The 24,044-nt window shown below is 47.0% G+C and overlaps 1 protein-coding gene across 3 annotated transcripts; it reads right to left on the reverse strand.

Annotated features, from left to right (window-relative positions):
• Positions 1-12,891: 12,891 nt before the first annotated feature.
• LOC140503517 (T-cell-interacting, activating receptor on myeloid cells protein 1-like) lies at positions 12,892-18,869 on the reverse strand. Of its 3 annotated transcripts, XM_072607573.1 has the most exons (11): positions 18,387-18,869; positions 18,095-18,130; positions 17,642-17,911; positions 15,820-16,122; positions 15,368-15,397; positions 14,888-14,917; positions 14,590-14,688; positions 14,380-14,407; positions 14,159-14,226; positions 14,021-14,058; positions 12,892-13,850 (listed from the first exon to the last, which is right to left on the reverse strand). In XM_072607573.1, the coding sequence occupies exons 1-11, from the start codon at positions 18,418-18,420 to the stop codon at positions 13,719-13,721; spliced, it is 1,068 nt and encodes a 355-aa protein (XP_072463674.1). In that variant the 5' UTR covers positions 18,421-18,869; the 3' UTR covers positions 12,892-13,718. The 3 variants fall into 3 exon arrangements, with proteins under 3 accessions (XP_072463674.1, XP_072463675.1, XP_072463676.1); XM_072607574.1 differs by lacking the exon at positions 15,368-15,397; XM_072607575.1 differs by lacking the exon at positions 14,888-14,917.
• Between the last annotated feature and the right edge of the window lie 5,175 nt (positions 18,870-24,044).

Genomic DNA, 24,044 nt, shown 5'->3' on the forward strand with positions numbered 1-24,044 from the left:
TCGCAGGACACCACACTGAGAGCCTGCCTAGATAACCTGGGGACTTGTCAGTAGGGGTGGAACTAGATGGATTTCAGGAGGAAGGGTCTCGTCTTTGTTTGCAACGTGGCAGTTCTTCGTCCAGCTCTGGATGTCCAGTGGAGAAGACACCCATATAAGGAAAGGTGTTAGGTGATAGGTTCAATGTATAGGCTTAGGAATGTTCATGTAATTAACACTATATATGCATGTGAGCTAGCTGGAATAAACGGAGTCCTCACCACCTTGTCTCCCGCCTCATTCATTACTCACTAGATCAAGGCCTCTTGCCAGACAAGAGCCTTGGGTCAGGTTTAGGGATCCCCGTAATTGTCTAGGGGACCCCAACACTAAAGCATGTAGGATGAATAGTATTATCCTTACTTTACAGATGAGGAAAGCGAGGTTCAGGGAAAGAAAGTGATTTAGAAAGGTCACTCAAATAATACATAGTAAAGCCTAGAAGCAATAGAGAACCATAGAAGTTTATTGTGTGAGGGAAGGTCATCGTCCAGTCTGCACTTAAGGAAAATCCCTTGTAGGGGATCAAGAAAAGACTTGAGACAGAGTCCCCTTTGAGGAACACTGTAAGAGTCCAGGATAGAAGTGATGAGGCCCTGACATATGGGCAGGGCCCTGTGAAGAAAGACGGGACACATGGGAGAGGATGCTGTGCTGGTAGAAATGGCAAGGTTTGACACCTGCTTGGACGTGGGGCTGAGGGAGAGAAAGGGGGCAAGAAGTTGAGGTCATAAACCTGGGAGACTGGCAGAATGGTGGCCTCCTTGCAAACAAGGGAGATTAGGGAGAAAAACCTGGCACTCCAGGCCACACAATGCCCCTCCCAGAATAAGCTCATCACTTCTAAACTCAAGCCTTGAGAGATGCGCCCCTCAGCCTCTGCTCCCCTCCAGTTGGAGGACTACAGGACAGAGCCCCAAACTCTTCTCAATGCCTTCCTTCCTTTCCTTATAGAGGGTAGAAACAGGGCTCTGAGATCAGGCAAGTCTGCATCTGCTGCCCTCCCACAGAATAAGATGACCCCACACCAGGGAGAGAAGGGACATTTTTTGGGTGGAGTTGATGGTAACTTGAATTAAGGGGAACTCAGCTCCATCTGAGCTTCCAGATGTGGAGATGAATGAGGAAGCTGAAAGCCTGGGCAAAGCCTCAAAGACAGAAGGAAAGTCAGTGTCACTGTAACATAGGACTCATGAGACAGAATAGTGTGCCCACAAAGGCGTGAATCAATCCACCAAGCAGCATTTACTGAGCACCTCCTTTGTGAAAAGTTTGTGCTGAGGTCCTAGGTACCAACGGGGGAAGGGAAAGAGTTCCTATCCTGGTCAGATCACCAGGAGAGAGAGTGCAAGGAGAGAGGAGGAGAGAGCCCAGGACAGTCCTGAGGTCACAACAGGCAGAGGGTGGGAAAGCAAAGGGGAATGAAAACCCTGACCCAACTGATGGCATAAGAACCCCAACAAAATGGCATCACGAAAACCCAGCAAGATGTGAGTCTGCAGAAGGAGGCACTGGCCAAGAATTCCAGGAAATCAAAAAAGAGGGAGGTAAAGTCACTGGGTTTTCCACAGATCAGCTTGGAGAGAGAAGATTCAGTGGAGTGCTGGGAACTGAAGCCAGTGTGCAGGGACCTGAGGAATGAGTGAGGTGAGAAAGGAGAGACAGCTTTTTTTTCTAGGAGTTTGGCTATAGAAGGATGTAGAGATATAGGGTGGTCATTTGAGAATATTCTAGGGCCTTGGGAGGTTTTCTAAGAATGGGAAGGATTTGGGGATAGTAGAGAAGGTTGAAAATGAAGGAGGGGAAGGAAGATCAAAGGGCCAAGCTCCTGGACAAGATGGAATTAAGAGTACAAGGGGCAACTGGGATTTTGGCCAAGGGAAAGAGCACCTCATCCCCTGAGTGAGAACCAAAGAAGAGGAGGAAGAGGGACAGAGAAGGAGGTAGTGAGGCTGTAGGATTGGAAAAAAGAAGGAGGAACACCAGAGAGCCTCTGCTTTACTGCCTGAACAAGGTCCTCAAAATAATGGTGATTCCCCACACCCTTGGCCCTCACAATCAGAAAGATCAGGTTCCTCCACATGGACCTCCACTGCACTCTTCTACTAGAAAGATGTCAGGGCCTCTGGGAATTCAGGACCTCAGCAGTAACAAAGTTTCCCCACTGGCAGGAGAGCCACACCTGCCTCTAGTGACACAACCAAATTGCTCAAAGCATGAGCGCTTGGCTTGGGGAGGGTTTCTAGGAAAGAGGGGGCCATTCTCTGGCTTCCCACTGCACCCCAGTCTAAATGAGAAGGGGTTGAAATGGCAGCTGAGCATCTGTTCTCACTTCCCATTCTGAGCAGTTCACCCTGGTTTTCATACTAGCCCATTCCTTTCTTAGGATGGCCAAACTGAGACTCCGCTAGGCTCCACCCCCTCTTAGATGGCATGAAAAGCAGCTTCCTGTCCCCCACCCCACCCCAATCCTCCAGAATTCTCTCCAGGTTTCCTGAATCCTGGTTCATAGGAACAAGACACAGGTCTCTGAAGGGACCTTGTGTCAGGGAGAGAAAGGCATTCTCTATGACCTTTAGCCACATGATCCAAAGGCTACTGGCTCCCACTTGCCTTGGGGATAAGGATATGGGGTATCTTTGCCTAGAGGTGACACAGATGCATTTTCAAGAATGCTTAGCCCACGCTCACATGAGGAGAGTTGACCTAGGTGGTGACCCAGCTCTGATGTTTTAAGGGTTCCTGACTCCCTTTCTGGAGTACAATGAGCACCATGTTTCTGAAGGATGACTGGAAAGACCACTGGCACCAGGGGATCACCTCCCACCTTGTGCCAGTCCTGGGCTGGTTCGGGTACTCAGAGCAGGTGAAGGATCCCAGGAGAGGAGGCAGGAGGCTCCCTATTGAGATAGATTTGGGGAGATTATGGAAGCCAAGAACAGGTCAGAGCTCCCAATAGTCCTATCTGAGGGACCCAGGAGCTTTCTTCCCCTTCCTCCTCCTCTTCCACCTCAGATTTCACCTGCTTTGTAGATCACTTGTATGCTGGACCCGGTCATTTACAAAGCATCTCCCTCAACTTCTCTGTTTAACAAATGCTTTGACTAACTGTACTCCACATTATTCACTCCTCTCCCATACAGCCCTCCCCCAGAAGGAACAAGGCCTGAAACTCCCCCATACTCTGGATCCTGTGAGAGGAGGGAGTGTGGACCTTCTTCTGTCCTCTCCTCTGGGACCCTCGGCCATAGAGTGGCTTCCCATATCTTCAGTGTCTATCTCAGAGACCTTGGCAGACCTGAAAGTTTGGTTAAAGGAGACAAACAGGCTAGATGATATGGAAATTCAGATTGCTTATTCCCTTAAAGCTAACTGAAGCTAGGGAACTTGGACATACTAAGCTCTGAGTGACTGATGACAGAGTGACCAGGCTTAAATCTGTTTTAGGACAAGCTCAGAATGTCTCTGTACCTCAGACTAATGGTCCCCCTATGTCTTTAACTATGCCAAGAGAAAGGAAGTTTCTTGGTTGAATAAGTTGTAAATAAAAATTGACAGGACAATTGACAAAGTAGGACCAGTTGGAAATTACAATGCCAGGATATCTGTTTTTCCCTGTATAGCATATACCTCTGGGATATCAAGATAAAAAGAATTTCACCACTCTGGTTGCAGGCATCCTGTCACAAACAAGTCTTTGGAGTTGCTGACACAGGAAAGGACATTTTTAGAACAAAGCTAAGCAGTCTGATTGATTAATTCAGGCTCTGGCCCTTATTGGGGTTCAAAATGGGTTTGGGGAGAGATCTATACCTACCACTCCCTCCCAAACTCCCACTCACATCTGGGAAAGTACGCTCTACCCAGCCCACAGGCAGAAAAATTCTCTGCATTGATGAGAGCTCTGCGTAACTGTGACCACTGGGGAGGAGGAGGAGGGCTGCCCCCCCAAAAAAAGAAAAAAACCCTCACAAGGAACCAAACTCTGTCCCTATCAGCTTGAACTTCCTGTTCAGAAGCATGAGCAACCCTGGGGCTGATAGCAGTTCTGCTCTGAACCTTGTGTTTACAAGAGCTCTTATTGCAAGCACTCTGTGACAGTAGGGAGTGCAAGCATCTGCTTCATTTTAAGACAAAGAAAGACTCAGGGAGTGTGGACAATCTGCAAAGGTTCCCACAGCAAACAAAGGCAGAGCTAAGACTAAAAATCAATGCCTCAGGCCTTGGGCTCACCAAAGTTAGAACATTCAAGATGCATCCCAGCACCAGGAACCCATCCCACCTCAACGTGGACGGGACCTAACAGAGGGAAAGGAGGGGCAGTCTTCAAGTTCCGCTTGCTCTCATCCCTCGAGAAATGGCTTTCAATCCCTTTGCCCCTATTTGGCAACACTCAACAACCATGAATTAACCAATTAATCTGGGCTCCACTATCCAGAGAGAAAGAAGTCTTGAGGTACCTAGCCAGCATCAGACACTTATTAGTTGTGTGACTCTGGGCAAGTCATTTCACCTCTGTCTGCCTCAGTTTCCTCAACTATAAGACCATGATGAGTGGGAGTGATCCAAGGGCTGGGCATAATCAGCACCAGGATAAGGGAGCTAGAGCTGGAGACTCAAGAGAGGAGAACAGTATCCAGTTGAAATGCTTCACCGCAGAGTCAAGATGGGGAGAAAAGAAGAAAGAGACCAGTGGAGAGGAGACGGTTGGGGAGAGAACCAAGAGGTCAAGGGATTGGAGGTCACAGTGAGGACAAAGATGGGTAAGAGAAGATAAAGGGAGAGGTGAAAAACCAAGAGATTATGGTTGAATAAAAGGATTTCACAATTCTGGAACATGGAAGTGGTGAATTTGTGGGAGATGGCAAGATCAAGGGTGTGACCATCTTGGTGACTGGCTGAGGTGGGGCAGAGGAGTAGCTCATGAGAAGTGAGGAGATCGAGGGGCTGAGGTTGGGAGTTTGAGGAAGAGTGAACTCCCCTGCTATGGAGGCAGCATTTGGGAATGGGAGAAACACTGTGAGTCAGACATCAAACTCATTGAGAAAGGAAGGAGAATGACCTGGGCATCTGGAGACAACCACTCCCAGGAGTTCTCTTGGGTGATAGAGTTGAATTGCATGAACTTCAAAGAAAGAGATTCCTGAGTGGCAGAAGAAGGGGAGAAGCTGGGAGTGGTGAAAGGGAGGAAGGAGGATTACAACTCCCCTGTCTTGACCTGTGAGCCAAGGGAAATGCTAGAAGGTGCAGCCAGAACTGCAGAGGGTGGCCAGGGAGGTTGGGTCAGCAGAAGAGAACCATGTTTCAGTAAGAGCCAGTAGATGGAGGGAGAGCCAGAAGAGATTTAAGATAAAGAGAAGCTTATTGCCTATGGAACATTCTCCTTTTTTTGCTCAATGAGTTCAGTATTGGACTCACAGTCTTTCCTCCCCACCTGCTACCCCCATACTAGGGGACTTCAGGTGCATAATGAAGTTCGCTCAAACACCCTCATCTCCCACTTCCTCTGTGGCCTTTCTTCCCAAGATCTCCTCCCCCAGCCCACTTCAGCTACAAGCAGAGGTGATCATACATTTGATCTTTCCATCCCCCACAAGTGTTCCTCTTTCAACTTCCTAAACTCTAAAATTCTTTGACTTGATTAGAATTTTTTATTGTTCCAGCTTTCTTTAAGCCATGTGACCTCAGTTCTTTTCAGACCATCACCCTTGCACAATCTCCTCTCTTCCCCATGTAGGCCTCTTGAAGAATGACTCCAACTCTACATTGTCCTCTACTTGCCCTTTTATCCAATTGTTCTGCCAAGTTCCACCTTTGGGTAATTCCTACCATCCACACCTTCAAGTCAAGTCAAGTTATTTATTAAGCAGTATGGTGCAATGGATAGAGCACTGAGCTTGGAATCAAGAAGATTCATCTTCCAGAGTTCAAATCTAGCCTTAGACTCTTACTAGCTATGTGACCCTAGGACAGTCACTTAACCCAGTTTGCCTCAGTCTCCTCATTTGTAAAATAAACTGGAGAGGGAAATGGCAAACCACTCCAGTATCTTGGCCCAGAAAACCCCAAAATGGAGTCATGACAACGCTTTCTTGATTGTATTCTGGACTTGTTTCCCATGGAATATTTCAAAGAAGCCCAGATTCTTTTCAATATTTCTTTTTCTTTTTTTCTTTTCTTTTTGTTTTCTAAGATTGTCCACCCCAGAGTTCAGAATGCATGTGAAACTACAGCTGAAACTTGAGTTGAGTTCACTTTGGGGTTAAGCTGGACACCCAAAGCTGGGTGAGAATGACCATGTCAAGGCCTAATCAAGTACTGCCACCTTTCTTCAGGTTTGATTTTCCCCATGAAGGAGTAGTTTCACAGAAGTCACAAGATACCCCACAGCACATGGAATAAGGAAGAGGGTCAGGATGGAAAATGCTCAGAGTTCTATTGTGGGGGGTGGATCCAGGATGTAAATATACTTGTTGAGGCAGCTTAGAGTTGGGGTTTGGGCCTTCAAGTATTGACAGAGAAGGCAAGGTTTAAAGGGCCAGAGCCTTACTCTTCCCCAGAGGGTGGGAAGGATTTTCACAAGATTCAAAGAGTTTATTGAAATTAACTTGGCTTCATTCCATACCTGATGTTAGCCTGAAAATATTGCCTGGTGATTTGTCTATTTCTAGATCTTATTACCATGATATATGTTTCTGAGCAAGCCTGGAATGCTACTATAGGGTTAGTTGATTTCCAAATAAATATATAGAATGGATGAAAAGACAAAGGTTTCTGGTCTCCTGACCAGAAGAATTCAGCCTCAACCTGTCCAAGTCCCCTCTTTTAGAGTGTGGCGCCCCAAGAGCATAGTAACGGAAGGTCTAATCCAGGATCGTTTCCATCAGACCAGATTAACAGATTCACCTTCCCTCACAACTGGGGATGTGCCCACAGTCACGTCTGAAGAGATGGAAGTCCTATCTGAAGAAATTGTTTCCTTACAAAAGTTAGTTTCGCAAAAGCGTTGTGAAAATGAAGCAATAAAGTGCAACTGACGTATATTTGTCATTTAATACAACTCTCATCAATAGCCAATAGAAATGCATCTCATGTTCCAATCTTTTTTGAAATTATTGTTGCTTTATAAAATAAAACACGCAATTCCATAACACAGTATAATAAAAAGATGATTGCACATGAAACTGCAAATCTATTATGTACAATCGGCTATTCCTTTTAAATATACAATAAAGTTGTCATGTAAAATTTCTCTTGCTCCCTTTTTTTCTTCCCTTCCCTCCTGACCTCACTACCCTAGAGATGGCTACCATTAAAATAAATAGGTGTGTACGTATCTTTATCCATATCTAATTATAGAGAGAGAGAGAGATTATATACAGAGAGAGAGATATAAAAATTGTTCTAAAATCATTCATCTTTTCTTTCTCTAGATGCAGAGAGCTTCTTTCTTCATAAGTCCTTTGTAGGTAATTTGAGTATTTATAAGAGTGGAAAATGACTTATTGACTCAAAATAATTCTTAAAACAATGTTGCTGTTACTTTCGTCAAGATCCATCTATTTTATACAACAAACTATTCAATTTTATCAATTGCTTTGGTGGCCATAATTAAGAGAGACCTGTATGCAGGTAACAGCAGTGTTTATCTGTGGTGTCTCTGTGCCTGTCATCATGAGATAATGTTGTTACATAGACTTTACAGGTAGAATTTTGTTATTTAACAAATCTTTAAAGCAAAGTTGAAATTTTGTGGAATAGATTTTTCTTATTACAGCAACTTCAAGGGACGATTGAATAAAGAATGGAAGTATATATTTAAAAAGTTGCAGAAAATGTGTTAATGAGGAATCTTAAAAGTATTTGTAAGGATTCAGCCTCTGAGATCAGGAAATTAGTAAAAAATGATTGGGTAGACCACAATGCTGAAAGATACACAACTATACCTATATTACAATGGGTTGGAAAAGAGAAAACATGAAGAATACATGAAATTTATTTTTAGTTGTTGGAGGATCGTGAAAATTCACAACCGTAATTGTGTAAATTATGGGAAAATCCTTGCCAAGGGTAGTTGACACTTAGAATGAAAACCTGAAAGCTATGTTGATAAACCTCTTAACTTTTTTCAGTAGAAAAAATAAGATTTGATTTATTTAGTCATTTATGTGAAAAAACAAGAAAGTAAAAAAATAAGTAGACCTTTAGTTTAGTAAGTTATCAAATTGTAAAATGGAGGCACTTAAAATAGTGCAGAAAGTTCATTTTACCATGTGTCCAAACCATTGTCAAGTGAATACATGATGTGACCAATGGTGTTCAGATAATTATTGTAGGAAAAGTTCTCAAAAGTGGCATTGATAGCTGGTATTTAAATGAGGGAAATGATGTTTGAAATCTGGAAAAAGTGGAGTTGTGGAAGAGGATTTACTATTTTTGCTATCAGCTGACTAAACATCAAATTGGGGAAGACATTTTTAATCTAATTAATTCATACTTCGGAGGAGAGAAAATCAGCTGGTATTCTTCTTATGGAATTTACACAGATAGAACAAAATCAGTGACTGGGACATTGGGAGTGTTGTTTCATATAGTAAAAGAAAAAAAATTTTTGAGAATCACATGGGAAGGACAAAAGGAAATGTCTTGGGTGAAGGCTCAAGCATCCATTTCCATGACTTTGTACCCAAATTGCCTCTCTCTGAAGCCCCAGTTCCCCTTCTACTCCCACATCAGTGCAAAGCCAAAGTAACATAGACACTAGGCTCTGGGGTGTGGAAATCAGGGTTCTCTGCCCCTCGTTTAGGGTGGTTGGGTTCAGTTGACTCCCTGAAGGTCTTCAGATTCTGGGGGGAAATGGTTTAGAAGGAAAAAGAGACCAGTGAGGCATCAGTGAATGCCATTAGCAGGAGACAAGAAAGAAATGTGGGGCCAGGGAACAGAAATTAATGAAAACAGGGAACAAAGCACTTGGTGGGAGTCACAGGGGAGACTGAGGCTGCTCTGGGGAGAGGAAAATGGGGAAGACTCATCCACATCTCTGTGTCATCCCTTGGACACATCTAGATCTGACATAGGGAAGGGGTTCCATGAGTCCCTGAGCTCCCAGGACCAGTTTGTCTCTCAAATACAGCCCAGATCCTTGAACCCAAGGAGGTGAAGAGACATGGTCTCCTATGTCTGAGAACCTGAACTCCCCCTTTCTCTCATTTGTTCTAGGTTTGTCTTTTGTATCTGAAAATCAGATTAGCTGTAGGTCATGGAAGATGGATGGGAGAGGGAGACTGAGTGGGGGGAAATCTTGAGGTCTCCACCCATGGTCTCAATGCCAGGACATCAATGTTTGGAGGAAGGTTGTGGTCTGATATGGTATATCATGCAGTTATGTCTGACTCTTCATACTCCATTTGGAATTTTCTCAGCAGAAATACTAGAGCAGTTTGCCATTTCCTTCTTAAGGTCACCGTACAGATGAGAAACCAAGGCAGACAGGGTGAAGTGACTTTCTGGGTCACAGAACTAGTAAGTGTCTGATGCTGGATTTAAACTCAGGTCTGCCAAGGTAGGTGCTCTATCTGCTGTGCTAGCAGCTGCCCTGTTAGGGTATCTGTGGATGTTAAAGATCCAGAGGAAATTCCTTGGGGTAAATTCCCCTGTACTAGAGATAGAAGGGTTGCAGATATGACCCCTGTCTCCAGAGGGTTCTCTAGACCTGTCCCTTAACTATGGGGACACTATGAACTCCAGAAGGTCACTGGGCAGTGCCTGGACAAAACTGTCTAATAGTGGCAACTGTAAAGTCCCATGTGGTTGATTGTCTGTACATAGGTCAAAAGGGATCCAGCCCCATCCTGAGTGGGCTCCCTGGTCCCCAAAGGTCTCCTCTCCCACTTTGTACAGAGCAAACTTCATACCCCAGGATGGCCCCTGACACAGGAGGATCATATTACCCCTGAGGCCACCAGGGGGCTGAGCCTGGCTGAGGGGGAGGGCTTGGGCAAGATATCTGGAAGCCAAAGACCAGATCAGATATTAGGGCCCCTGTGAAGGAAACAGGAGAGGATACTCTAGGAAAGGGGAACCCCCACCTTCCCCTCTGATAGAAGGGATAGGAGCCTCCCTCCAGACTCCCCTGGGACCACAGGACATAGAACTTCAGCAGAGATGCCCCACACAGTCCACTCCCCTGGACTCATGGTCCCCTGGACTCAGCCCTAGCCACTCACATCAGCCCCTCCTGATCTCTCCTGTCTCCATGTCAGCCCAGGATCCTGGGTCAACTGGTCTGCGCCCAAGGCTTGTGCCCCTACTCTCACCAGTCACCCAGATCCATAGGGCTTCACTGGGCCCAGCCTTTGTTCTGGTCTGGTCTGATGGAGTTAATACAGCTGGCATTGCCAGAGTCCTCAGCCCTCATAGACAAGAGGTAGAAATCAGCCTGTCTCCTTACTGACCTTGGTCAAAGGCTCTGAGTAGTGACTGGAGAGTCATGTGTCCCTCTGGGGCCACCACAGGACTGGGCAAAGTTGAGAGGGAAGGTTTGGGGCAGGGGGAAATCCTGGGAGAAGTGGACACCTTCCAGGACCACAAGACTTTAGCTCTAGCCATGAGATTGAGAATTAGCTAAGTGCCTGTCCTCACCCTGCTCTCTGGGGTGGCTGTCCTGGATGTTTCCTCCTCCCCTAGAGTCCAAACTTAGTCCCCGTCCTAGGGTCTGCCTTCTTCCTAGTGGGAAGGAAATGTCCACTGGTTTCTCCTCTTATCCCCCTGAGCCCTACTGCCTCCTAAGAATGAGAATCTCCCAGAAATAGACCCCACAATACCATTACGTTCCCTGTGCTGGGGCTGGAGTCTGCATCTCCCCCTGGGTTATTCCAAGATGTCCCCATCACTTGTCACCATCAATTCTAGGACACTCCTGGAATCTGATGCTCTGTTTGGATCCTTCTCAGACTCAATGCAGCTCTCACTTCCCGTATCCTGGACCTTCCCAGACAGGAGGAGGAAGTTGGCCTGGGTCCCTACTGACCTCTGGTGCTATAAGGGGGTTGGGCCCCCAGCCTTCAACAGGAAGAATGGTCCTCCCCCAGGGAGTGATAACATCATGCCCAAGAGGGTGGCATAGGGTCAGGCATATAAGGAGAGCTTGGAGAGGACTCCTGGGGGAAAAGGTGGCTGGAGAATAAAAGAAGGGATTCCCAGCCTCTCACATGCCTCAATCCACATCTGAGCAGGGTGATGGCGCTGCCCCCTGTGGAATGCCAAGTCTGAGGCCTCCAGGCCTTTAGGACCCTTGTTTTTTCTCATTTCCCATCTCTTTGCTTAGCACAGAGCCCCACATGGTCAAATTGAGCTACTCTAATGGAGCAAGGTTCTCAATGATTGAGACATTCCCCAGGGATGCTCATTGCAACCTTCCTTGCCTATGTGACCCTCACCCATGTCCTAGCATAGACTTGTCCCAGTTAGTCCACCCAATGTGCTAGGAGTTCTCATTATCTGAATGGTACCAGCAGCACTGGTATGTGGTGTATAAAATGTATGATCAGTTGAGTGGAATTCCCTGTTCTCAAAAACCTGGCATTCTGGGAGAGTGGCACCAATGAAGCACTTCACAAACTTTTATCTAGCACTTGCTGTGTGCACTTCACATTCATTTACCTCTTACTGTGTGCACTTCACATTTATTTAGCTCTTACTGTATGCACATCACAAACTTTTATTTAGCATGGGCTTTACAAACCTATATTTACTGTGCGCAGGTCACTGAAGAAGGTGTTGAGAGACAAGTTTAGCCAAGACCCTGTGCCTGTCCTCAGGGAACTCACAGTCTAGAAGGGTAATTGTGACCTAGAGTTAGGATCACAAGAGTGAGAGATGGAAGAGACTTCAGGAATCAGCCTGCCCTGATCTGTCCAATCAAAGGGGATGAGGAAATAACAGAGATAAGACCACAAGTCTGACTCTTGGAGTCTTTATTTGGGTTCAGAAAATACAGTGTGCAGAATAATCCAATATGCCTTCCGTGATTATTTCTCCAGCTCACAGAGATGCCAGTAGGATGGATAAACTACCTATCCATGCAAACATGAGCAGAATCCTGGGACCCTTTGGCACGTCCCTGCCAGTGGACACCAACTAATTCACTCAGGGTGGGAGAAGGGGCAAAAGGCTTCTAAGCCAATGATTTTCAAATCTACACTTCCTGCCCGAGAGTCTCTGCTGACCTCTAATCTCACATCTCCAACTGCCATTCAGACATCTTGAACTGGATGTCCAGTAGACATCTTAACCTCAAAATGTCCAAAATGGAACCTGTTGTCTTTTCCCCAAACTCTTCCCATCCATCCCTGTTTCCCTATTATGATCAAGGTCAACACTCTCTTCCCAGGCCCTCAGGCTCTCCAGCTAGGAGTCATCCTGGGGTCCTCACTATCTCATCCTCCCCATATCCACTACGGTACCAAAGCCTGTCAATTTCACCTCCGCAGCACCACTGGTCAATTTCATCTCTTATCTCCTGAATACGCCCCCTTTTCTCCTCTGACACCACCATCCCCTGGTGCAGACCCTCCTCCCCTCATGCCTGGGAGGCTTCTTGGGGGTCTGCCTCCCCACTCCAGTCCATCCTCCATTCTCTAAAGTGATCTTCCTAAAGTGAAGGTCTGGCCATGTTCCCCTCTCCATACATACATTCAACAGACTCCAGGGGCTAATAGTAATAGATCAGCAACTCAAACACAGAGCCCACAATCTACCATCTGGAGCCAGTGAGAGAGGGAAGTAAGGTGTGAGAAGACTGGAAAAGTAGCAGAGAGGGGAGGGCTATGTTAGATTAAGGAAACCAAGTAATTACATTCAGGCAATGACCTGTTTATTTATTTATTAAATAATATTTTAGTTTTTTCCAAATTACATGTAAATACAATTTTTAACATGCTTTTTTTATTTTTAAGCTCCAAATGTTCACTCTCTCTTGCTTCCCTCCCTAAGATGGTAAGCAATTTGATATGGGTTGTATATGTATAGTCATGTAAAACAAATTTCCATATGGGTCATGGATAGGGTTTTATTTAGCAACTCTGTCAAAAAAATTAAATAAAGGAAGTGAGGTTGATCTGGTATGACCTACAATGAAGCCAGGCTGACACTTTGGAATCATTGCTGCCCTTTCTCAAAATTACTTAACTATCTCTTTGATAATCCTTCCTAGAATTTTCCAAAAAATTGAAGTTTTGGCACCTAGAAGCTGTTAGGTGGTGCCATTGTGCATAGAGTACAGGACCTGGAGTCAGAAAGACTCATCTTCCCAAGTTCAAATCTGGCCTCAGACACTTACTGCGTGCATGACCCTGGGCAAGTCCCTTCACCCTTTTTGCCTCAGTTCCATATCTGCAAAACGAACTGAAGAAGGAAATGGCAAACCACTGCAGGATCTTTGCCACAGGCGAGATGATGGGAGGCCAGAGTAATGTGTGGGGCCTGACTGACAGATGTTCCCCTGGAGGCAGTGGGGTGGTGAAAGGGGGAAGGCTTTTAGGTTGAGTGGCCAAGTTTTACCCCCAAATTCAGGTGGTGCAGTTCCCAGCCCACATCTTTCCCCCATCCCTCATTGCTCTTCTCTCTCTCTCTGAAGCTTCAGTTCCCCTTCTCAGGTTGACAGCCCCTTTATTTCCCCATCAATGCAAAGCCAGAGTGGCATAGACGCTGGGCTCTGGGGGTACACAAGTTGGGGCTCTCTGCCCTTCATCGAGGGCAGCTGTGTTCAGTTGAGAGTAAGTCACTCCCTGGGAGTCTTCAGATTCAGAGGCCTGAAGGAAAGATGCCCCAGTGTGGGATCAGTGAATGCCATCAGGAGGAGATAAGAAAGAAATGTGAAGCTAGGGAACAAGAAGCGATGAAAACAGGAAACAAAGCATTTGGTGGGAGTCACAGGGGAGACTGAGGCTGCACTTGGGAGAGGAGAACAGGAAGGACTCACCCATGTCTCTATCTGTCTCCCCTTGGATACATCTTCATCTAGGATAGAGAAGGGATTCCATGAGTCCCTGAGCTCCTGGGACTGGTTGGCCCCCAGACTTGTCCCAGATCCCTGCCCCTTTTTCACCAATCCACTTACATGTTATATCCTCGGGAGGGAGGGAGGTGAGGCAGAGAGGCTGAGGAACGCCTGCGCTGTCTGAGGTCCTGCAGAGAGGTAAGGAGTTAACTTTGTACCTGGACCCATCATTCTCTCCCAGTCAGAATCTATGAGCAATGGGGGAGGTCTCAAGTGGCACTGGGGAGAAGTATGTGGAGAAGTGGGTCAGAGGAATAGGGGAAGGAGCTGGGCATCCTTACCTCCCAGGAGTGTCTCCACATGAACTCTCTGTGAGGAGAAACAAATGGACAGATGGACGGACAGACAGACAGAAAGCAGGATCAGTCACAGAACCAGAAGACTGAGCGTAGGAAAGGTCTCCCAGAGTTCATCTCTTCTCATACAGAAGAGGACTATGAGACCCCAACCCTCATGCCCCTGGATCTTCACTTCTTCCTCTCTGAACTCACTGTGTTTGATGCGACAGCGGTGACAGAGAAAGGCCAGGAGGCAGAGGAGGAGGAGGAAGGAGACACAGCTAACAGTAGCAATGAGGATGAGTCTGTTCTCTGAAACAGAAGAGACAGGCATTGCCAAGATTCCTCTGTGCCACGAGCAAGCCCTCACTGTATCCCTCCAGCCACCCCCTTCTGTCCTCCCATCCATCACCACCATCCTCCAACAGTCTGGAATGAGGGCTATTCTTGAACCCAGGGAGGTAAGGAGACTTGGCCTCCTGTCTCTGAAATGTTTGCCTCTCCTTCTTACCTTTATTTTGAGGATGTGCATTCTTTTTACCTGAAAAAATTGATAGAGATGTATATGTCACAGAGAATGGATGGGGAACACAAGGTTTAATTCCTACACTCTCATCTCCATCCATCAGGCAGCTAGATGGCTAAGTATATAGAGTGCGGGGTCTGATGTCAGAAAGATCTGAGTTCAAATCCAGTCTCAGTTACTTAGCTAGCCATGTGATCTTGGGCAAATTACTTAATTTGTGTTTGCCTCAGTTTTCCCAATTATAAAATGGGGATAAGGATAGCACCTACTTCCCAGGGAAGATACTTCACTGGATAAAAACCCAAAAACAAAAACTGTCCTCACTGTATCCCTTCAACCATCCCTTTCTGTCCTCCCATCCATTGTCATCATCCTCCAACAGGATGGAATGAGGGCTGCTCTTGAACCCAGGGAAGGGAGGAGACTTGGCCTCCTGCCTCTGGAATGTCTGCCTCTCCTTCATACCTTTATTTTGAGGGTGTTCATTCTTTTTGCCTGAAAAAATTGATAGAGATGTATATGTCACAGATAATGGATGGTGGATTCCTAAGGTTTAATTAATTCCTGTACCCTTATCTCCATTCATCAGGCAGCTAGATGGCTGTGTATAGACTATGGACGCAGGAAAACCTGAGTTCAAATCCAGCCTTAGTCACTTACTAGCTGTGTGATCTGGAGCAAATCATTTACCTTCTGTTTGCCTCAGCTTTCCCAACTATAAAATGGGGATGATCATAGCACCCACCTCCCAGGGTTGTCAGGAGGATAAAATGAGGCAACGTTTCTAAAGCCCTTAGCACTTAGAAAAGGCACTATAGAAATGCTAGCTATTAATATTAGCATTATTACCTATGATACTCATTGCCTCAAACATGGGGGAAAGGTAGTGGGTGTATTTCCAATAGGTCTCCTCTCACCTGTCACCTCCAGCCTGTGGACCTTACTGGGATCTGAGGCTCTCCTCTTGCCCTGCTTCTCTGAGTAAATGCAGCTGTAGTTCCCAGCATCCTCAGCCTTCACAGATGGGAGAGTGAAGTTGGCCATCTTCCCCTCTACACTCTGGTACTGCAATGGGGTTGCCACCCCAGCCTTCAGCAGGAAGAACATCAGTTTTGGAATGCGACTTTGGAGTGCTGGCACCTGGCATGTAAGGATCACTGTCTCCCCTACAGCTACCATGGTGCCTGGTTGTATGTGTAATGATGGTTTAGAGAAGAATCCTGGGAAAGAAAAGGATCCTAGTTACAAAACAGATCTGAGAAGGACTGAGACACTGGAGGCCCAGCTGGGTCTCCTTCTCCCATCCCATGGGCTTTCCTCACTCCTTTCCATTCCTAACCGCCCCACATGAACCTTCTTGTCCCTTCTCACCCAGCACATTTCTCCTGTCTCTTCCCTTGACTGTGCCTGTTTTTTCAGTGCCCTCCTTCTCCAGTCCTGACTCTTACAGTCTCTTGTTTCCTTCAAAACTCAACTCAAACACCTTGCCCACAAGATGACTCCAGCTCCCAGTGCTTCTTCTCTGCTCCCCAAGTTACTTCATATTCATTTTGATGCCTTTTTGGTCTATTTTGTGGGTCGTGTCTTGTCTCTCCCTAAGGGACTGGAAGCACTTAGAAAACAGGGCTATTTTCTTTGTGTCCTCAGAACTGAGCATGGTGCTTGGCAGACAATAAGACAACATGCTTATTAATTCTTAAATTTAGAATAGACTAGTTAAAAAACCTGGCTCTCCAGTGCCACTGCCTTCTCCAAGGTTGCCATGAATCCTTTAGTGCTAAGGTGGATGTGCCTTTTCCATTCCTGACTCTTTTCTGCCTCTGCAGTTTGTGATATCACTGTCTGCTCCCAATTCCTGGGCATTCCCTGCTCTCTTGACCTCATAGTCACAGCTCCTCCTTTTCTGTCACATGTTCATTGCATCTCCATTAAATCCATCTAACCCCCTACCTGCTCCATTTTTGAGGGTACCAACATCCTGCCCATCACCCAGTCTCACAATCTCAGAGCCATCCATGATTCTTTAATACAGATATACTTTTCTTTTGCCCTGACAGTCTTCTGACAGCCACCTCATACCACTAGACCAGAGACAATCCCTTGGAGGACTTAATTCTTTCACCTTTGGTGTCTTTTCCTGGGGCCCCATTTTGGTGGTTGCTGACTGCCTCTTGTGGCCCAATATATTGAAGCTGGTTCCAGTCAGGCTAACATTACATCCTACTTGTCTTCTTACCAGCTGCCTTGATAGTGCACATGTGCTATCCCTCTCCACTCCCATATCACAACCTTCCAGGACTGAAACCATAATCAAATCCACACTGCCATTTCTCCGAGGTTTATTTAATTCCTACACCCTCATCTCTGTCCATCAGGCAGTTAGATGGCTGTGTATAGATTGTGGATGCAGGAAAACCTGAGTTTCCTCCTGATGGAATATGTGAGCCCTGTGAGGGCAGGAATTATCTTGGATGTGTCATTTTGATCCCATTTCCCCCACAGGATTTAGCACATAATAAGAGCTGTCCAGGGTTCCAGTGAGCCCAGGACAAGGTGGTCTCTGCTTCCTTTGAAGGTCAAAGAGAGTCCAAAGACCAAGAAACTCAGAGGCCAGACAGGGGCATGTTTTCAGCACACCAGGGTCTGTAGGGCTGTGAGGGAGAAATGATACCCCAGACAGAACCCTGGGACTCAGATGTCAGGACCCCCAGAGCCAGGTCTCCCCAGGCTCCTCCTTACCTGTCACCACCAGCTGCAGGGGGGCACTGAACTCTGACATATGAGGTCCCTGTGAGTAGCGGCAACTGTAGTTGCCTGCACCATAATTGTCCTTTGTAGAGCTGAACTTGATCTCCTCTTTGGAGGAACGTATCTGAAGAAAGAATTCTTCATCCTTCCAAAGCTGAAAACTCTTGTTTCCCTGTGGGCCCCGGCAGTAGAAGACCACCTCTGCTCCAATGGGGACCACAGAGCTGGGCACAGCCCTAATGGAGGGTCTGGGGAGTGTCCCTGGAAGGGAATCAGAGCCTGGACTTCAGAGCCCTGCCCTCCTGGGGGCTGCTCCAGCCCCCAACCCTTACTCTCCCAACCAGAGTCAGCACCCACAAGGGGCTCCCTCCCTTTCCCCTCCCACCAGCATTGGCAGCCTCAGAGCAGTTTTCCCTACTGAGCTGAAAGGTTGGCAGGACTCACCCTCTGGAGCTGTGATCTTCTGGCTCAGACACAGCCCTGAAGGAGAGGCTCAGGTTACAGGGAATCCTGCCCCCAGCTCCAGCTGTCTATAGTTATGCATCTGGGCCCTACTCCCACCCCCCTAATTCATTCTGGGTCAATCTACCAGGAAAGGGAAGGTACCAGTGCTCTGCTGTGTCCAGGCAGCCTCTCCCCAGCCTCAGTGTCCCCTTATGTCCCCTGTAGCCTCTGTCCAAGGACCTTCTCAGAGTCTTCCTTCCCCTCCAGCCCAGCCTGGGGCCCTGGCACTCACCCAGCCAGAGGAGAGAGGTGACTGCGGGGATCATGCTGGCCCCTCAGCCCTGATCTAAGCTGCCTGGCCAAAGAGTCATGAAGAAAGGAAAAGGAGGAAGCAGGGCTGCCTCTCAGCCCTGTGCCTCCCATTACCCAAGCCACAGGATGTGATCCCAACTGTCAGTCACACCCCCAGCTCCAGGGCCCAGGGCCCAGGGCCCATAGTCTGTCAGGGAAATCAGGGTGATCAGAGGGCCTGGTCCTGGGAAGCTGTTCCAGGCTTTCTCTGCTGATTCATCCCTTCCCCCAGCCCCTTAGCCTTGCCTCGCTCATACCTTTTCTCTTTTCATTTTCTTCTTCACTACAAGTATTCTTTCTCACCAACTTCCTGGACCCACCTTGCCTCCCCTTGTGGCACACTCCCCCTTCTCAGAGCAATGGTGACAGAGTAAGTCTGGGGGCCAGGGAGAGCAAGAAGGCTGCCTACTCCCCTCCCCTTCTCCACCCCACCTTGGCAGAGATTTGTCCAGTACTGAAGAGGATGCCAAGTCACCCAACATGGTCAGGAGACAGCCATGTTTCTGGGGCATCATGGAGATGGAAAACATCTGAGAGGAAGAAGCTGAAAAAGATGGGGAAGTGATTAAATACTGAAGGAGGGGCCTTGGAAGGAAAGGGCTGGGAAGGCTGTTTAGGACAGACTGAGCCCAGAAGCCAGGCCTGGGACTTGGTCAGAGCCACCCCCATTGTCCCTGGCAGCTCTCATTGCCTCTTCCAGGGCCAGGGTCATTTTGATATAACATGGATTCTCCTCTATGACATTCTTTCTTAGCATCTCAAACCAAATCCAAACCAAAGCCAAGTAGCCCAGGGTTGAACTCATTCTCCTTCCCCCTGTCCTTTGGCATCCAGTTTCTACTGCAGGCCCCCTCCCCAATCAGTCCCTAACACTCACTCACCTACTCCATCCACCTCTCTCACCTCAGTCCCTTTCTCTCAGCTCACATCACTGTGGCCTCAGGCAGCTCCTCATCACCTCTCAGCAGGACTGGGACAAGAGCCCCCTCCTGACCTTTCTAGGCCCAGCCTCTCTACTCTCCAGTCCATATCATACAGCTGTCTCTGACAAGGTCTCTACTCCTCAAGAACCTCCAGTTACTCCTCACTGCCTTTAAGATGAAACACACATTCCTCTGGTGGGAATGTAAAGCCCTCCAAGATCTGCCCCAGTCTATCTTTCTGGGATGATTCATTTCGCAGCCTCTTTCCCATATGCCACATGGCATCTTTACCTGAATACCGATGACCAGGAGAGTGAAGGATGGGAAGGGGTGAGGAGGGGCCAGGCTAAGGCTCACAGAGGGTCTATGTAAGGATGAAAAACAGTCTAAGGTTGACTAGAAAAGTGGGCTGGAGACAGTGACCTCCAAAGGACTGTTGACTGAGAACAAAACTCAGAAGTGAAATCCATTAAGTCATCCAACAGAAGGGAGAGCTGACAAGAGTGTGGCCCCCTCCCAGTGAGTGAGTGTGGTAGCTCATCCATTTTAGACTATTCAAACAAAGGCACAAGGGTGAAGTTGCTGATGGGCCAGCCCAGAGGTAGTTTGCAGATACAACTTGTGGGCTGTTTGGGGTGGATTAACAGGAGAAAATTGCTTACATACCTTGCATCCATCTTTGGATCTGACTGAGTTTCTCGTTAGCATAACCTTGGACCAGAGCTTAGCATTAAACAAATCAAATTAAATTAAACAAATTTGGTCTCCACGCAACAAGTCAGGATTCTTAAACACAAAGGGCTAAGTTCAAGCAATGCATAATGTTTTCCCACAAGACATCCCTCCCCTCCTGCCTGAAGAAGGCCCCAGTGACTTCGACTGAGAAATTTGTTTCTGTTAGTGAGAAACTAAGACCTCTAGGGTTCCTTGGGAAGGAGGAGAGAAAGCTGCAGTCAGTAAATATTTATTAAATACCTACTATGAGCCAGGCACTGTGCTAAGTGCTGGGGATACAAAGAAAGTCTAAAGGCAAAGCTTGCCCTCAAGAAGCTCCCAGCTTGATGGGGAACACAACATGCAACCATGTCAAAAAGCAGATATAGACAGGGTTAACTGGAGATAATCAGTGGAGGGAAGGCTCTAAAATGAAAAAAGATCAGCAAGTGCTTGTGGAAGAGGGCAGGATTTTAACTGGGAGTTGAAGAAAGCCACGCAAGTGAGGAGGTGGAGAGGAGGAGGGAGGGCATTCTAGGCACAGGGGACAGTCAATATAAATGCCCAAAGGTGGGAGATGGAGCATCTTAGATGAGAAACAGCAAGAAAGCCAGTGTCCCTGGATCATAATCCATAAACATTTATTAATAATCAATAAATATTTCTAGAAAGCCTACTATGTGCCAGGCACGGTGCACTGGAGACAGAACCTGGCTGCCAAGAGATAAATTTGGACTTGATGTCAGAAAAAACTCCTCACAAAGAGATCTGCCCAAAAGTGTTACTGGGCTGCCTCAAAAGGAGGTGGTTTTCCCGGCACTGGAGGTCCCCAGACAGAGACAGAAGGACCACGTGCTACGTGTGTCTGGGTGGAGATTTCCTTTAGGAGTATGTGATGGATGAGACAACTGCTGAAGTTCCTTCCAGGTCACAGAGCCTGTGATTCTGTGGCTCCTGAACCCAGAAGCACTGACCCTTCCCTTCCACTTATTGCCATGGATGCATTTCACAGCCCTAAGGAACAGTTGGAGTCTGAGATTTCCACTGGATGGATACAAAAGGGGGTTCTCTCCAATCATGGGGAATGGTGCTGTTGCCTTCACTCACCACTAAGAGATCACTGCTGCTGCTTTTGCAAACAGATTGACAATCTCATCTCAAGTTCCTACCTAGGCATGAAGACAGATATCTGTACATGCAAAGATGGGCAATGAGGAAATGTCTCTTGCTCCAAAGCATCATAGCAAGTGTAATCTAGATCAGTCTCCCAAAAAGTACATCTCTGACCCTAGAGCCTAATGGGAGTATGTATGTTTGTCCTTTGTTGCCAAAGAAAACCATGCCATCAGAGAAATAATGACATGACTTGCACTTGACTTTGTTTTGAGTGAAGGAGGGCTGTGCAAGTCACCAGCCTCACTTGTCCTCCAGAGCCATCTGAATCCAGTGACCAGATATTCATCAGGATGACGAGATGACCCAGGATGAGGCAATTGGGGTTAAGTGACTTGCCCAAGGTCACACAGCTAGTGAGTGTCAAGTGTCTGAAGTGAGATTTGAACTCCTGCACTGGTGCTCTATCCACTGCATCACCTAGCTGCCCCTAATGGGAATATGGCAGATGCCCAAAGAGATTCCTTACGCCAGTAAGGATGAAAGTAAAATTCTACACTTTGGTTTGAAAAATCAATCTCACAAGCTGAACATTAAAAGGAGGGGAGCGTATCGCTGGACATCATCAGCTCATATGAAAGAAAAATCTGAGTTTTAGTGGACTGCAAGTTCCACATGGATTAACAAATGAAATACAATAGGGAATAGCTATAGTGTAGGAGAAAGAATTGCAGGGGAGGTAGCCAGGGGTTCACAGGAGGCCGACTCCCAGAAAGGAGCCATGACTTTGGAGGTCCTCATCCAAATGCCCAAATTACAGTTGACATGCTTGGTTAGGGTGACTCTAGCCCTAGAAAACTGTACCCAACTATAGCCAAGTCCAGGCACATTAGTTGCTTTTGAGCATCTATATTCCCCTTAGGTGAAATTTTAAGGGGGAATTCCCAGTTCATGGAACATATAGGATTACAAGTTCCTTAGGAATTAGGGGGCCCTGCTAACCAATACCACTGCTAGAGAAGTTAGAGCAGAATGGTTTCTTTGTTTTATGAACTATGAAGGGTTGTGCATTGGTGATCTGGTGCTAGGCATCCCCATTAGAATCTAAAAGACTTCTTATAGGCCTTTCTGCATCCTCAGACCTGGTGGATCCTTCACTCATCGCTATTTTCCACCTCCTACTATGCCTACTTTTGTCTCCAAGAAGGAACAACGAGGGGCCAGGGGGAGGGTTGATACTTAGCCAGACATGTCAATGTTTAGTCTTATATAGAGACCCCCCCCAAGGGAGGGAACCTCATCCCTACTCATCCTGGCACTGAGTCAGGTCCCTAGCTATAGCTCCCCATGGGACTCTGAGAGAGGAGTTTTCAGTAGTGAGTTGTGTTTGTGTGGTCAAGCCTGTAGTGGACCCCTCATTCTGGGGAAAACATACAAACCAACACTAAACTTGCAGATGTGAGGATAAATTGGGGTGAGTGAGTCAGCAGAGAGAGAGGGACAGAGACAGACAGAGTTGCTCCCAGAATGCAGTTGGGGCTTACTGAGAATATCTCTGCTAAGCTTCCTGGAGACAGTGTAGAATGACTACCTATTGCCTGTGCCCAGAACAAACTCCCCTCCTCCAAACTGAATCATCTTTCTGTTCCTTATTCTTTCTTCTTCCCAGAGCCTGCTGAGCAGCCAGAATCCCAACTGCTCTATGGAGTCCCCTCTCCCTTCTCCAGAGTCTCATGCTGCCCCAGAGGTCATCTTGGGGAGACTCCCCCCTTGGCTGGGTCTCTCTGTCACCACCATCAGCCCTACCACCACCATATGAACATTTCCTTTGTAGACTCAAGCTGGACATGAGTTTCAAGAGTTTCTTGAGCACTTGATGGAAAGAGACAAAATGATCAATCAGCACCTGAAAAATCTTCGGAAACACCAAGTGATAGGGGTCAGAGGGATTTTCTTCCAGCCCTTCAGACTGAGGCAGGTGTTGGCCAGTGACCTGGGAAAGGGATCTGAGTTATTATGGGGGTAGGAGAAATGAGAAGCAAGGCTACAGCCCCCCACCCTCCATTGCACAATTTCCTCCTAAGATATTGTGGGCCTCCTTTGGGGAAGCCAAGAGCGAACGGTTCCTTCCACCACATCCTGTGACTGGCCCCAGAGGCTACTTCTTCCCCACATAACTAAATCTGAGCTAGCCAAGCTACTGCTGGTGATCCCTCCCACTCACCTCTCTGCTTGGCACAGTGAGCTCCAGAGCTGGGCTACAAGAGTCTTTTCTTCCATGTAATGCCCACTAACAGTGCCCCATAGCAGCATCATTGTCTTTCCCTCTTTCTTGATAAACACTCTTGGTGACTTTCATCAGCTCCCATGAATTCAATGACCATCTCTATACAGATGATCTCCAGACCTACATATCTAACCTTACTCCGTCTCCTGAAGTACAGTCACCAAGTACCTTTTGGATATCTCAAACTCACGATGTCCAAAATAGAATTCATGACCTTTTTTCCCCCAAAACCCTTAAGTGAAGTATTTAATAAGTGCCTATCATGTGCAAAGTGCAGCACTAACAGCTGGGGATGCAAATAGAAAAATAAGACAATCCCTGATCTTCCCAAACTCCCATTCTATTTGGTGAGAAAACACCAGCTCCATGTCAAAGGGTCCTTTGTCCTTTAGGAGCAGTGGCCAAGTGGATGACAATGTCCCTCCCTTCTCAGTCATTTCCACTGATAAAATCCTATGGATTTCTGATGCTGAGTATTTGGCTGAGCCAAGACTTTGATGAATCAAAGTGAACAAAGGGAAAGTTTTGTCTTTATCTTTCTGCTTTGTGCCTGAGGGAGTTA

The sequence above is a fragment of the Notamacropus eugenii genome, chromosome 5 (assembly GCF_028372415.1).
Source record: "Notamacropus eugenii isolate mMacEug1 chromosome 5, mMacEug1.pri_v2, whole genome shotgun sequence".
NCBI lineage: Eukaryota > Metazoa > Chordata > Mammalia > Diprotodontia > Macropodidae > Notamacropus > Notamacropus eugenii.